The 16,011-nt window shown below is 44.1% G+C and overlaps 1 protein-coding gene across 1 annotated transcript; it reads right to left on the reverse strand.

The window, feature by feature from the left end:
- Nucleotides 1-810: 810 nt before the first annotated feature.
- dhx16 (DEAH (Asp-Glu-Ala-His) box polypeptide 16) lies at nucleotides 811-15,710 on the reverse strand. Its single transcript, XM_076737536.1, has 21 exons — nucleotides 15,417-15,710; nucleotides 14,690-14,892; nucleotides 14,292-14,530; nucleotides 13,761-13,941; nucleotides 13,621-13,677; nucleotides 13,166-13,420; nucleotides 12,819-13,052; nucleotides 12,172-12,363; nucleotides 11,611-11,721; nucleotides 11,252-11,367; nucleotides 10,175-10,385; nucleotides 9,915-10,013; nucleotides 8,629-8,781; nucleotides 8,033-8,173; nucleotides 7,565-7,727; nucleotides 7,304-7,422; nucleotides 5,314-5,381; nucleotides 5,006-5,168; nucleotides 4,096-4,257; nucleotides 1,885-2,058; nucleotides 811-1,606 (listed from the first exon to the last, which is right to left on the reverse strand). The coding sequence occupies exons 2-21, from the start codon at nucleotides 14,885-14,887 to the stop codon at nucleotides 1,478-1,480; spliced, it is 3,165 nt and encodes a 1,054-aa protein (XP_076593651.1). The 5' UTR covers nucleotides 14,888-14,892; nucleotides 15,417-15,710; the 3' UTR covers nucleotides 811-1,477.
- Between the last annotated feature and the right edge of the window lie 301 nt (nucleotides 15,711-16,011).

Raw genomic sequence — 16,011 nt, forward strand, 5'->3', positions numbered from 1 at the left:
CATGGTACAGAAGCACATGAATATATTTTTGCTCTATGTGACATATTTGTGATATGAATCAAGACAAACAGCAGTGGCTGTTGGTAAAATTCCACTGTCACAGCATGTAAAGTACTGTCAACACTGCACATACCGGCACCTCATACCTGTCATACCTCCACTGCTCTCTTCCTCTCTGCAAGTTTACAATCCAAACAACAGCAGCTACCTAATGTAACCTTCTATCACTGTGCCATCCCGGTCACTCCCTTTTCATCTACTTTGTGAATCAGAGCAAACACCCAGACTGAGACAACAGCTCACGGCACCAGAATTCACGTTCAGGCCAGACAGGAGTTAAATACTTCATGTTAAAGATCAGCAGGGCTCTTCGTCAGACGAAGTGATACGTCAGCTCTTGGAATAAAAACACGTTGCTGCATGAAGGCCTCTGAGGGGACTTCATGCAACATATTTTGTATTGGGTTACAAGTTGAAGGTTGACATGCAGCAGATATTTCAAACTAGAAAAATGCATGTTAAAACTGGGGTTTGGGTGAGAACTGTAAGGGTTTTTTTTTTTTTATACATGCAGGCGTGTCTTTGTAAAATATTTCTAAACAAAACTCCAAACTCACAGTCCCTTTGTCATATGCCTTCACCAGCACAAGAGGATGATAGGAGGCTATTCAAATTCCACGTCTAAATATAACTTTTTGAATAATAGTGACCTTCCTGGTGCAGTTAAAACCAGAAAAACACCTGAGCTGATCTTGGCAGGTAGTAAATACTGTGATGACTAATCACTCAGCTGCAAATTAACTGGCAAAAACAAGTGGTTGTAAAACTTTATTGCCACAGACAAATGAAAATAAACAAGGAGTCTCATTATTTGGACATTAGTCTTTTCAGCTTGGCGGAGACTCCCCAGTAATTGTCCATTTGCACACTTTAACAGTGTGCAGCTCAATGTGACAAAGCCCATTTATTCAGGAAAAGCTAACAAAAAAGCACCTGAAAAACAAACCGACAGCTCATCAGTGAGCTGAAAAACTGGCCCGTGAGTCCACTGCTGTTGATCCAGGAAACTCACATCCAAGTGCGTCAGTTTCCTCGTTCTGGCCTGGCTGATACAGCTGGTTTATGATTAAGCCGGTCGGTACGTTTGTGACACACTTCTCATTGGACCCACCTCTCAGCTCCACGTGTCTGTGCTCAGGCCTCTTTGTGCAGCCAAACTTGGTCCAAATTGAATATGTTGGATGCTGTGTGAGCGCCGTCAGAAGCTGTATCAAGCTACAGCGGAGTAAAAATCACATAGAAAGACAGGCTTGAACCATATTCCTGTTCATGTGCTGGCCACATTTTCCACTCCCCCTCTTTACTTTTATGCAATTTCCAAACCTTCAAAGTCATTTTTCTACTGTCACACTGCTCTGGGAGAGGAGGAAGGGCGCGGTTATTTCTGCCATCGGCCCCCTGAGCCTCGGGCCCCCCCTCAGCCCAGCTCCTCCTTTGTTTTCCCCTGCTTGCGGGGCATCTTCTTGCTGCTGCTGTCCTCCAGCTCTTTGCTCTTGTAGTAGTGAGGAGCCACTTCAAGCAGCCAGCCGCTCTCTATCTCAATCACCTGTGTGTGGGAAGAGACATTAATCAGTGTGTTTACACAGGCAGGGATGCAGTTAAATATTGTACAGGCACACTGCTCACACTTCCTCATTAGTCTGCTGTCTCATTCCCACAAGCTGATATTCTGTGGAAGCATCCACGCTCACCTCAATGACACGTGTGACTGTGTTATTTATACTTCAGCCTTTTCTGCGTTCAATGATCGTCCTCCACATTAACAGACAAGCTTGTGAGAAACAGACACCAAATGTAACTGCATCCCATCCCGAGCAGGCAGACCTGTCTCATGAACTCCTTGGTGGTGAAGACCAGCTCGTGGTAGATGAGCCAGCGGGGCTGCTCCTCGAACAGAGAGCTGTTGGGGTGGACGTAGACCGTCTGCTGGTGCTTCACCGTCTTGTAGCCGCCTTTGCTCAGTCGCGCCGTGTGATAGAAATATCCCGCCGTCACCGCCTGGGAGAGGGGATGAGACTCTTTCTGTCAAAGATGCTTCAAATGGAGGTTAAATCCTCACCTGGTGCAGTGGTGCCAGTTAATCAGACATATTCAGCTTCCATCGTCAGCAACTCAGGAGCCTCAGGAGATTTGTGAGCTCACCTCTTCACACTGTACACAGACAGGTGGAAAACTGATACTTCAAAACCATTTAGAATGAAGTTTTCAGAGGATAATACGGATAATGTTGTTGTTGCACTGAAAATGATCCCATGATTCATCACTACTGTACACATAGATTAGTGCAATGGTGCGAAAGGAATTCACTTATTAATCCAAACAAGACACGAGAAATCATTTTCAGTCGACTGGTGCATCCTCCACCAGTTAGCGTCCATTACACGCAGACTGAACAGGTTTCCTCTTATAAATCTTTATATGAAACAGTGAACGTCTTGGGACTCCAGAATATTGTGATATAATAAAAGCAAATGTAAGAAAACCAAATCAAGGGGGGGGGGTTTATAAAGAGCTGATTCATCACCGTGCGGGACACAAATCAAGGTAACAACAGCTGCATTGAACAAAAAGAGCATGAGATAAGAGAATGTGAAAAAGCAACAGATGTGTGGCATAAACACCAAATTAAACCAGTAATTGGGTTCTTCATCAGTCCCTACAGATGGCTGTAAACATGGTGCTCATGGGAATGATAAGATCTCTAATACGGACCTCTGACCTTCAAAATAAAAGGGTTGAATTAAATATTAATAATCAGGGTCAGTAAAATAGGATACTATAAGTGTGTCCTCTCCTGGACGCTGGAGACAATGAGCCAATCAGAGCTGTGCATGACTGAAACTCCGTGACTGGACCGTTTGTTTGTTAATGCAGAATTTATCTGTGATAAAGAACAGGAGCTCTGAGGTGTTTTTGTCCTGTAAAAATCAAAGAGAAAACACACAGAGGCGAACAGCGCTGTGACTACAGCATACAGTCACCGTCCTGAGAAAACCTCGTGTCTCCAAAATGTCATTTTTTCAGGAGCTTAGAAATAAGCTTTCTCAGCTTTGTGAGAATTCATTGGTATGAATCAATCAGGAGTTTTGTAGTGAAGGTGGGTTTCGTGTGGGATTTGCTAACAGATACCACCCAAAAACAACTTTCAGACCTGCTTTTCCAACCTTGTTTTCACAGATGCACACAAACTGTTCACACCTGCTGTAATCTGGGCCAGGTGGTGCTGGGCGTGCTCACGAAACCCTTCAGGGAAAGCACGGCACTGAAATACAGCTGACAGAAAGCTGACATCCGACACACACTCATCATTCGTCATTTGGCCTGTGTTTGGTCATCAAAACAATGACTAAGTCACTTTCCTCGTGTTTGCATGAAAGTAAGGACACATCAGCTCCCCCTGGCTTACAGCATGGAACACACACAACGCTACGAAAGCCCCTCTGGATAAAACTCAAAGACTAACACAACATGTAAGTGACGGGATTGCTTCTGCCTTATCAGCTGCTGGATTTTTGACACAGGCGAAGGCAGCGTGTGGTGAAAAAAGGTGTCACCCAACTAATAAAACAAACGCCCTTGCTTATCTCAAGAGGTTTAGGGGTGCGTTCGCAGCACACACAGAGCCTGATACGAGGAGGCTGTTCACACAGCTTCTGTTCAGTGGTGACTGACAGGTTAATCTTTCACCTCCTGATGGACACACGCAGGCCAAAAGGTGAAATTCAGCTTGGATTTTCACACACATCCTGGGTTGTTTATTTCATTGAGAAAAGCCACTATCCTCGCCATGTTCTTGGATGTTTCAGTGGCTCTTGTCTGCACAGGTTTAGCCCTTTTTTTTCTGCTTTCCACTATTGTTGTAGCTGCTATGACGTTTCCTCAAGTTGACAGTTCCTGCCTGCCTTTACACGACAGACACAGACGAGTAAATTATGATCCATCCTCTCTGTTAATATCAGGAACCAAAGTTGAGACTTCTCGTTTTTGTCAGGAAGCTGTGGTAGCACTCCGGGGGACTTCCTCAGTATCACTGACCTTGCGAATGGGCAAGCTGTCTCCCTGAGAGCTGACCACCTCCACCTCAATCCGATCCATCAGACCCTCCAGCTGGTCCCGGACGTCCCGCGCTCTTCTCATGGAGCGGAACTGGATGAAGTTCTCATAGCACCACTGAGTGGAGTAACCGCTCTCCACCCACTGAGGGAGAAAGACATCATGACTGCGGTTAGCGTGCTAGGAACACCTCAGGGCTACTGGGTTTTTACAGGCCATGACTGTGAGACTCTGCTTCTCAACCTGTGGGCCTGGGCCTCACGAGGGGTCACCAGATGAATCTGAGGGTTCGTGAGGTGTGTAACAGGAATGGAAAAAACATATTTCTGCATATTTTCCTCTAATCTTTGTTTTAGCCATGCTAAGAATAGCAGTGTTGGTCTGTCGGTCCACCACCACAACACACTGAAATATGTCAAACATGTCAACTATTGGATGGACTGACATTACATTTTGGACACACGTTCACGTCCACAGAGGAGGAATCTTAACCCCCCTGAATCTTCCTCTAACACCATCACTGGGTCAATATTTTCATTTGTCCGCTACTTTGGTTTCTGACCAAATATATGCCAAACTAATGACATTCCCAGCAGCCTCAGCTGTTCAGTGCTAATTAGCAAATGTTAGCATGCTGGCATCAGTTTCGTAAAGTTGTACATGACTGTATAACTTGACGTTTTTAGGAACTATTCAAATAAAACAAGGTTGACGTAGCTTCGTTTAAGGGGTCTCAAAACTTTTGGGAAGTGTAAATGAATAAATGCTGTATTTCAAGTCTAAAAACACACTGATGTTAAGAACATTAAGAGCAGTGGACTGGATTGCATTCAACTCAACGGTTGGCCAAACAGATACTCAAGGCAGCCTGAACATCTGCAGCTCTTCATACCTGCGTGTAGACGTTGAGCAGCACCAGGTGGTCTCCCCCTGGCACCACAAAGTTCATCCTGGCATTGTCGGCGTGCACCACTTTGTCTTTGGGCCGGTAGAAAATGGAGTTGTTCACCGACAGCATGGCCGCTATCGTCAACACTTCGTTGGAACATTTGTACCTGGAGGGAGGCAGAGAGGGGGAAAACGAAGCCCGGATGAGACTGATATGTGCAAGAAAACCAACGGCTGAACTGATTTAGTTCATGCATCCTGTGAAAAGAACATCTACTGAAGGCTCATGCCCGTATCAGACTGGAGACTTACTGCTCGGAGGCCAGGATCATCTTGCTCAGCATGGGGTCCACCGGCAGCTCAGCCATCCTGCGACCCAGCTGAACCCCGACAAGAACAAAGACGTTCGAACATTGGAAATTTTCATTCATTTAATAAATAACAGTTCGCACTGGAGTGAATACCAATGATGTAGACAGCCTGTGAAAGACATCCTCACATCCTTGATAATCACTGATTAGCAGGACCAGTATGGAAGTTTTAAGTTGCAGACATGATGAGTCATCTCTCCCACGTATCAGCACCATCGATCAAGGAAGCCACGATGACAAAGCCTCACAAGGGCCAGGTATGTGCAGCGTGTCATGCAAATATGCAGACGATCAGAGTGAAGATGGACATAGATTGTGCATGTCAGAGCAAAAGGTTACGGATCTGTGCTCTACGATAAAGATGATGTTTGCTAATGACCCTCAGCTGATTCGACAGGGAATCATTAATCCACGGCCTGTCGTAAATGCTGGACTAAAACGGAGGGAAGATCACTGAGGTTTCACAGACGATTGGGGTCTAGGTCACAGAATGACTGGAGTTTCACTGGAAAAAGGAAAATAGCTTATAGTGAACACAATGAAATGGTGCCAGGATCAACTGAATATTATTTACCGACTCAAAAAATGGATTTACTGTTAAAGTTACACCTTAAAGCTTCTTGACTCTTTGACTCCAAAACCTTACATATATACAGCAGATCCCAGATTAGCTGATAAATCCAATATTAAAATCACTGGTTAAGAGCAAGATTTAAAAATAATCGTTCCCAGGATTACCGGGTAATAAAATATCTACTAGAGCTGCAATAATTGGTTGATTGATCGAACAGTTGATCAGTAATTATTTAATAATTTCTAGATATGCAATTTTAGCATAGCATTTTCCACCATTTCAGACACTTTATAGATAATAACTGATAAAATAAAGGGCAGGTTATTCGATAGTGAAAATAACTGTTACTTGCAGGCCTTAAATTTACTAATGTTACACGTGGTACAACACTGAGTACTAATGCTGGTCATTTTTTAGGATTTTATTTGAAACACATAACCGTGAAGCTGGATCCCAGCTGACTTCAGTACAGAGACAGAGGAGCGAAGGGCCACAGCATCAGTGGTTGTGTTGAATAACACATAAATAAGTAGTATGTAATATTACTTAAGTAATATGTAAAACTCAGGACAGGCTAGTGTTAGCTTATTATTTGATTTTGATATGATTGAACAGTTTGGCTTCCTTTCGTTTACATTTTTCTATTTTATCCCCATGTACTAATCTATACTTATGTATTATAAATATATTAGATTAATTCTGACTAGAGACATTTAGGGTTTCACACAAATACAAATAGCTTTTAAAAAATGTTAAATCGCATATGCTTCTCCTGCTCGGAGCGTTCGAATGATTCATCATGTGATCCCTTGAAAGCTGCTTTTCAACATCACTTTTAAACCTTGCTGGAAGTCAGAACAAACTTGATAAATGCGTCTTACGGTGTGTCTACACAGGAGGTGTTTCAGCTGCTTTTCAGTCACCTCTGAGGAGAACGCTCCTATTTTAATCCAGCTGTCTACAAAGGCTGTGTAACAGCTCTCTTTTCGCTCTGTTTTGATCTCCACCAACTCCTGAGGGACATATCTGACTCTTTAGCTGCTCAAAGCTCCACTATTTTCACCACCTACTCGCAAACTGTCTGTCTGCCATTTGATGCTGTCTGGTGCACTGGGTTTTCAGAGCTTTTCAGCTGCTGTGGTCAAAAACAGTGCTAGGAGACTGAAACAATGAGCTGAAACCTGCTATAATCCCCATAAAGCTACAAATTCAGGTGATAATCCTCTGCACGTTCGCCATTATGAGCAAGGTCTTTCACATTATCACACTGTTTCCACATTGTCATCATAGAAATATCAATTACAGCTGCTGTGAGTGTACTGCAGGTTTGATAAATACAGGGTAAATGAGCCTGTACCTTGGTGAGCTCCCCCATGTGGTTGAGTGCTCCCAGCGCGTACAGCTGCTCCAGCGCTAAGACCAGAGTCTCATGAGGAGGTGGGTCCATGAAGTCAAAGTGAATGAGGTCATTGATGCCTGCAAGCAAAAAGCATTAGCTGACTGGACCGTCACAGCCACCAGACAGTGATCTAATCTGCTCCAACTTAACGACCTGATGATGAAATGGCATCACTTTAATAGTCATTGTATCCCACCCGAGAGCGCTTCCTCCGCTCACCTAGACTCTTCAGCAGCAGGACTACATTTCCCAGGTTGGTCCTCTGAATCTCAGGCACGGTCGTCTCCTCCATCTCATGTTTGAAGGCCCAGGCAGTGTAAAGCCTGAAGCATTTCCCAGCAGCCACTCTGCCGGCTCGGCCTGCTCTCTGGTTGGCCGAAGCCTGAGAGTGAAACAGAAACACATGGCTAGAGTTGGCCGACAGAAACCAACACAGAAGCTAACAATGCACACACACACACACACACAGCTTAACAATAACAGATGCCGTGTTGACTGCACCAGTGAAACGCAGCATTTGGTAATTCGCCTTTATACTGTGACAAAACCTGCCAACTGCACTTGAGTGAGTGAATTTTGGCATTTGGAAATCGTGTGTGCTGACGACACTCCAGGATAAAATTTACCTTCCCTTTGCTTCAACGCCGTCCTACTTGTTAAACATTAAGAACAACAGTGAGCAGTTACCCGTGAGCAGGGTGTGACAATGAGTGACTCCATGCCAGTGCGGGCGTTGTAGCTCTTCTGTTTGCAGAAGCCTGGGTCAATGACGTAGATGATGCCATCAATGGTCAGAGAGGTTTCTGCTATATTGGTAGCCACCACAACCTTGGATTGATTGGGAGAGAAGTAAGTGAGTAAGCACTGCTCAAACAGCGTAGAACAAGCATTTAGTCCAGCTGTTAAACTAAGGGAGCAAAAAATGTGATAAAAATATCAAAACTAGGCTTTCATCTGTTGAACAGTGTTAAATAAAAGGACAGCAAGCCTCTCTACCAAATCTCATTGTGTTACAGCAGCCTCTGTTGGTGAACAATAGCATGGACATTTAATCTGAGTAAATATGAAAAGGCTCCAGTTTATTACACAACTGCTACAGTAAACAGATAGCAGAGAGCTATTGTCTTCATTTATATCACTCAAACAAATAAACTCGTCACACTCGACAGACCATTTTGTGTGTGCCAAGTTGAAATACTAATCCAACAGTGACCTCCTACATCCATTGGAACTGTATTAGGAAACAACAGAAGCTCCTGCACAGACTGAGGACGTCGTCTTACCTTACGGGCTCCAGGTGGGGTGGGGTTGAAGATCTTCGCCTGCATGTCCGATGGCAGGTTGGCGTAGATGGGAAGGACCAGCAGCTCTGCTATCTTCGATCCAAGCCGCCTGCATCTCTCCTGGAGCATCTCGCAGCACGCTTCGATCTCCTCCTGCAGGACACAAGCAGGCAAAGAGGCTAAAGGGTCAAACAACACACACGGACAAATGATAACAGGTCACCCTTTGTAGTTATAACTTCGGTGGAGTAAACAAGGTGTATGTCTGCTCTCACACCTACAGTTCAGTTCATTTGGTCCTGACCAAGGAAAAAAATTAGGCATCGTTTACATTTTATATAAACTATGTCATCTGTATATAAACACTGTATGTTGCTCATTGTTGCACATATATATATGTATATATTCTTATATTGGTTTTTTTTTTCCATCTACTTGTATATACGTAATAGCTCTACATTTATCTACCTTCTTTCAGCTTTGTCACAGTTTTTATGTCTATCTTCCTAAATGTTGTTATTGGAACTTCGTGTTTAAGTAGACTGAGAACTAGAATCCTACTTGGCCAATAAAGACGATTCTGATTCTTCTTTACGTTCTGGTCTGGTGTAAACAGGTCTGACGGACTGATAGGTAACTCTGTGATTGGACAGTTTTGGCGCTTCATGGACTCACATATTTCAGGGATGGACGTCAGGTCACGCTGTACTTCACCGACACTGATGTGTTTATCTTATCTGGTGTCACAAAACGCTCAGACTGAATACGAAATCTACTGTAATGTTACGCTCAAAAAGGTCATGTTTAATGAGGAGCTGTCGAATTAAACGGAGCAGGACTCGGCATAAATCACTTCTATTGTAACTGCTTTTCACTTTCTGATTGGCCAGGGAAAACGCTTGCACCACATGCTTTTGGTGGTCTTGATCCAGCTGTTCGGTCTGCACCAGAGTTTGTTTGGCTTTCACGTCAGCCTAAACAACCTGCACTGAACAGACAGAAAGCCCCAGAGTTGTTTTCAACTGAATAAAAGAGGTCAGGAGTGAAAGCACACTCGGACAACGCAGTGGTCACAACCACATCTTTAAGGCGATGAAGAGGTAAACGTCACATTTTATCTGTCACCAACATACAAGCTAAGAAACTGGATGGTATAAATACATCTGAAAACGCTGGAACATTTGCAGATAATACACAGACAACACACGCAATCTCCCACTTCTACATGATCCAAAACTTTGAACCGATCGACAAAAATCCAATCCCACACTTGATATAAACAATACCTGTCCAGTGAGGAAGACCAGAATGTCTCCAGGAGACTGAGTGACGTGGATCTGCAGCACAGACACCACACAAGCTTCCAGGTAGTCTGCCTCCGGAGCCTTGACAGCACGACACACAGAACATCAACAGAACAGTGTTCAGTGTTATATCGCTGTCCTTCTTCCACCAAGAAGCAACCGTCAACCAAAGAATTCACCAACTATTTAAAAAAAGGTAACGCACACTGTATTAAGCATTCAAATAACATGCTTGTTCTTACTTTAGTGTAGAAGATATCGACGGGGAACCTCCTGCCAGGGATCCTGAAGACAGGAGCGTCGTCAAAGAAGCAGGAGAAGCGCTCGGTGTCCAGTGTGGCGCTCGCCACCAGCACCTTCAGGTCTGGTCTGAAGCGGGCGATGTCTTTAATCAGACCAAACAGGATGTCTGTGTGGAGCGTTCGCTCGTGGGCCTCGTCTATGATGATCACACTGGAGGGAGGGAGAGCACAACACACTGCAGAGAGGGCCAGTGGGGAGTCTATGACTCAAATGACCAGAGGAGCGGGGATCTCAGGCAGCAGAAGGAGAGTGTAAATACTAGATTCACTGCCTTGTGGTTCTGTGCCTCTGCAGCCAGTCATGTTCAGTTTACATCCACGTCGGTCCAGACTCATAATACATGCAGTGAAGACTTTGAAGGAGTTCCCAGTGAACAATTTCCATTGAGAAACCCGCTGTCTTCACTTGGAGATTATTTTAGGACTGATAGAAAGCTTCATCACATGGTGAAACGGCAATCACCTGAAGCTCAGTATCAGCAGAACCAATGAGCTTGTGGTGGGTGACAACGCTTCAAATATGGACGTTGCTGCTAAGAAGCGACAATGACTAAATGTGAAATATGGTCACAGTCTGCCCTTCTGTTCCTCAGTTATGGTGTTGAATAACGGATTATGTCACAGTGAAGTGTTGAACATTAAGCGGTCACAGTGAAACTGACCTTTGGCCTTCTGGATATAAAATGTCATCACTTCTTCATTTTTAAGACGTTAGTGTGAAATGTTGTCATAATTACAGCATGAATTCTTGAGTTGCGGCCAAAAATGTGTTGTGTTTGGTAGAACAGTGACCCCTGAGCATCAAAATCTAATCTGTTCATCCTTGAGTCCAAGTGATCATTCGTGCCAAATCTGAAGTAATTCCCACAAAAACATGTAAACATATAACAAATTTCTGTTTGCAAAAATAAATGCTGAAATGTAAACATAAAAAAGAAATCTTCCACCTGTGGATCAACTGCATACAGCAGTTGCAGGTTAAAGAACAGCTCTCCTTGAGAAGCAGTTTGTGAGTACCTGTAGCTGGCCAGGTCGGGCTCGGTGAGAAACTCTCGCAGCAGCATGCCGTCTGTCATGTACTTGAGCACTGTTCTCTCTGATGTGCAGTCCTCAAAACGAATACTATAACCCACCTGGATTAGGAGATAAAGTTAATAAGAAAACTCTGGTGCAAGGATTTTTACCCACATCAAACTAAGAAACAGTCAACAAAAGGATGTTAAATATTAGACAAGAGCAGTACAAAAACACGACGCAGTATGATAGAGAATTCATTGCTGCAAGCATCTCAAATAGCCTCCTTTAGGCCCATCATTAAGAAAACTGTAATAGAGTGAAAATGAAAAGGGATTGTCTTGCTAGTGGGCCAAACTCACCTCATTCCCAAGCTTGACGCTCATTTCCTGCGCCACTCTGGCTGCGACCGACATGGCCGCCACTCTGCGAGGCTGTGTACATCCGATCTTCATGCCTCCTTTAGTGTAGCCCTGAGAGAAGAACAACAGCTTGAAGAGCAGATTCATGTTTCCATTTGCCGCTCGTGTTGCCTTGTCGTGCGGATCATTTCTGTTCTGTTTGCAGAGGTTTGGTTACCTTTGTCTGTAAGTATTGTATACATCACTCCGACACACAGACTTAAAGTCTCACTGATTTTTTTTTTTTTGGTTAAAATTTTGACAACCAGTGATCAAAATTAGCAAAGGATCAAGTAAAGATGACAGAATAAGAGTGTCTTTGGGGGACAGAAACTACCCAGAAAGCTGTGAAGCTGTTTAAACTGACTTTGATTACTTTCTAATCTTTACTTTTCCTCAGCACTGTGCAGTCGTGCTCCCTTGCAGTGGGATTTTGTTTTATATACTGCTCACCGTTCTGTGAGCGACTACAACAGGGTTAAAATGCGAGTGCATGATGCTGTTTTTAGATTCTATGCTCACATCTTCCAAGAGGTACTGTGGGATCTGGGTGGTCTTTCCAGATCCCGTCTCCCCCTCAATGACCAGGATCTGGTGCTCATGGATGGCAGTCAGCAGGTCCTCTCTGTATGGGTAGATGGGCAGGCTGCGTCGGACCTCCTGCATGGACTGTTTGTTCAGCTCCGCCTGGGACAGAGCCGGGGCCTCTTGATCCTGAACGCAACAGGGTCGGAAGAAAAGGCTGCTTTAGTTCTCTAAATCTACAGCCAGAGATTCTTTTAATCTTCAAACTTGCAGTTAACCACAACCAACAGACTTAAGTGACATCACTCGAGGAAATTCGCTTCAAACAGCTCCCTCTGGAGCACCAAAGGCAACTTTTACAACTTTTTAAACATATGCAGTAGTACTCTCCAGACCATCGAGACTAAAGGGGTTCTTATTTGTAAAATCGGTTGAGTTCCCCTTTGAAACAACGTCTCAATGGCAGACAGATTCAGGATCACTCTGAAGGATAAATACTGTTTGACTGAAGATTGAATATCGTGACAAGAACGACAAATGGACCCTCTCAAAGTGTTTCCACCAGTTTTTATCACAGTGAAGGTGAAATGAAAATTGAGGCACACATACTAATAAAGATGCAGAACGTGCTGGATGAACCCCACCTTTTCCGTCCGCGTTCCCTTCATTGTAATGGCGGTGCTGACAAAGTCGATCATCTCGTCCTCTTCCAGGATCAGCTGGTACTTCTCCTGCTCATGCCTCATCCCTTGTTCTCGCTCCCTCTTGGCCCCGAAGCTGAGGGAGGCCGTCTTCAGCCTCTCCTCCTCCCAGCGGCCCTGCTCTCCTCCCAGCTCCATGGGAGTTTCCTCCAGCTCCAGGTCCCTCTGGGGCACCTCCTGGTCAGCGGCAAGAGGGAGGGGGGACAGAGTTGAATAACTGAACCTGTGCACATCACAGGAGGCGGCTGTCTCTGCACATGGTGTCAGTATGCATCATCTTTCGTTCCTACCTTGCTCCTGGTCTCTTCCGGCATGTAGTATCTGTTCTTCCTCTCTTCCTGTTCTCTGGCACCGGCCTTTTTGTAATCTTTAGCCAGGTCCCGCAGGGTGCGTTTGTATTCCAACTCCCTTTTCTCCCTCTCAGTGAGGTCGTCTGTAGAGAAAAGGTACTCGTCGTCTTTGATCTCGGCCTCCAGGTCCTCGAGCTTCTCTGCCTCTCTTTTCTTTAGATACTCCCAGCGAGAGCGTTTCCTCAACTCTGGCAACTGGAGAGAGGAAGAGGAAGATGAAGATAAAGGATCAGAAACTTTTAGCACAGTTTGGATCCTGACAAATGGTTTTTACTGTCTTTATTCCTCAACACAAAAAACTGCATTCTCCCCCCCAGAGTATGGTTCTTAGTAAGACTGCATGTGATAGTGAAAACTATTGTGTTTATAAATATAAGAGGATTTTTTCCACTTACCATATTTTTCTGATCATCTTCAGCCATCTTCAGCCTCTTCTGAGCTTCCTCATAAGCCTGGAGAAAAACAAACAAAAGGTGAAGGTGTTTATCTGCTTGACATAGCGGGTCACCTTTGAAAGAATTCCCTCGTCTCCCACCTTTTTGTCAGTCCTCTCTGTTATGTTGCGGGTCTTATCTTTGTCTCTCTGCTTCACTCGCTCGGCGAAAGCATCTCTCTCTTCAATGTCCTGCTGCCGCTCTCTCTCTTCCTTCTCCCACTCCTCCTCTTCCTCCTCTTCTTTCCCGAGAGACTTGTGGTCACTTTTGTCTGAATGACCCCTGATATTAAAAAAAACAACAAACTACAGCTTCCGCATGACACCTTCAACCTCACCCACCACTCATTGGTGGGTGATACCATATGTCAGGGTATTTCTTTGATAATGATGTTGTTGACCATATGACAAACTACAGAGCTTCAGAACTAGATGAGACAATGACTGAAAGAGCATTTGCAAACATGATAAGCTCAAAATAAATGAGAAAATCATGGCTTAATCATTAGGCGCTAACTGTTATCAGCAAATGCTACGAGACAGCCTGTCCTGCATCAAACAATATGAGGCAAACAACAAAGTGATGAAAAACCAAACAACCACAATAAAATCAGTAGAAAATATCTGGATTACCTTTTAGGTGCTTCTTCCTCACTTGACGATTCGCTCTCCTTCTTCTGTCTGATGTGTTTCCTCTTGTTTCCTTTGTCCTTGTCTTTGCTTTTCTTTTTACCTTTCTGCTTCTCCCTTACAGCGTCTCCATCACTGTCGCTGTCCTCCAGTAACATGTACGTCCGATTCTTCCTGTCCATTTCAATGGCTTCCCGTTCCATCGCCCGGGACGGTTTCTCAACAACCTGCTTGCGAGGAATCTGTAACACAGGCGTAAAAGATTGTTGGAGGTTTCATTCCCAAAACCTTTACTACTGAAAATACAGGCAACTACTGTTCTGTTTAAGGCATTTGAAGCTCATGTAAATATGTTATGGCAAGTTCTCACAGAAAATAACAACAGAATTTGATGAATATACCTTTTCATAGAGCTCTTGTGCAAAGGCAATCACACTCTGGTCGATGTCTATCGTGCCTGTCTGCTCCAGACGATTCACAAAGTCCTGAGAACTCGATGATTTCCGTGCGGTGCCGATCATGAATTGAGACACGTATCGGTCACTCAAGCCGAGGATGTCATGGAGGCGGTCATTCACCCACTGCTCTAGGTTGGCCATGGTGCCTGTGGAGGGAGCAGTCACAACACAAGAACATGGTTATCCATAAACCAGGTGTCCATTAAGTCATGTAGTTGCATATACTGCTGGCTGTAACCAAACAACCAAACATTGTCTGAAATGTGCACAGTGAATCACACCCAGGTGTTGTACTTGACTACATGATACTGTGAGGTGTTCCTAATTTGTTGTCCTTCCTATTTACTTAGTGGGGCAGAATACGAGGAAAACCTAAGCTGCACCACATACTATAATCTGAATACTAAAACATATAATTGAATTAATGCTTTGATGAAAGTGAACATTTTAGGCATCATAAAAGTAGACTTCGTGGCAGAACACTTGTATTGGATTAGACTGTACAGGTGCACCTTATAATGTGGCCACTGAGTGAATAATGGCTATATGTTAAAGTTTTGCCAAAATTTTTAATTTGTATTAGTTTTTGTCTTACTTAGATCGTTATCCTGTGGGGATAAACGCGAGTACACTTTCGTTGACTCAAAAGATCCTCATCAACTTCACTTACCGCTTATAAAACCGCTCAAACAACGTTGTTGTTATGGTGGAGGTAGCAGGCTGTGAGTTAGCTAGCTAGCTAACTCTGCTAACTACAGTTACAAATAAGTTGCTAGCTTAGCTGTAGCGCAGGTTTCCGGTGAGGACACTTAATGGACACGTCCATCCCTCCGTAGCCATGTAAATATTTATCTGCGCCCGTATTTTTCGAAAAAACACACCACAAAAGTAGCAATAATAAACGTTTGCTCCGCTAACTAGCAGGCACGCTGAAGTCGAAAGCGGAAACGCGTCATATGAAATTATCGAAGAAGAGGTGAACTGCACTCGAGACTGCGGCGCTTACTGCCACCATGCGGCCATCTGACAAATAACAACAACCATCGGCTCCTTTCCCCAGGTACAGTTATTTCAGAAAACACAAGGAAAATAACAGCTGCTGCAATATTGATGATTTCAAGGGTTGTTTGCTACACAATTTAACACTTTCCACCTGAGTATTTCGAAATCATAAACGCATGAAAAAACAGCGTTTCCAAAAAATACAAGCATTCATTTGTAAATTCTGGAACTGTGTCTAACATTGAGAGCAACTTAAAACCAAG

The sequence above is a fragment of the Chaetodon auriga genome, chromosome 8 (assembly GCF_051107435.1).
Source record: "Chaetodon auriga isolate fChaAug3 chromosome 8, fChaAug3.hap1, whole genome shotgun sequence".
Classification (NCBI taxonomy): Eukaryota; Metazoa; Chordata; class Actinopteri; order Chaetodontiformes; family Chaetodontidae; genus Chaetodon; species Chaetodon auriga.

What these genes read in the sequence shown, in the direction of transcription:
- dhx16 (XM_076737536.1), bottom strand. Translation starts at nt 14,887, where the DNA reads ATGGCCAACCTAGAGCAGTGGGTGAATGACCGCCTCCATGACATCCTC. An exon ending in TGGTCTTCCTCACTGGACAG is followed by an intron (nt 8,782 to 9,914) that starts GTATTGTTTATA and finishes TGTGTCCTGCAG; the next exon opens with GAGGAGATCGAAGCGTGCTG. An exon ending in TTGTCACACCCTGCTCACGG is followed by an intron (nt 7,728 to 8,032) that starts GTAACTGCTCAC and finishes TTTCACTCTCAG; the next exon opens with GCTTCGGCCAACCAGAGAGC.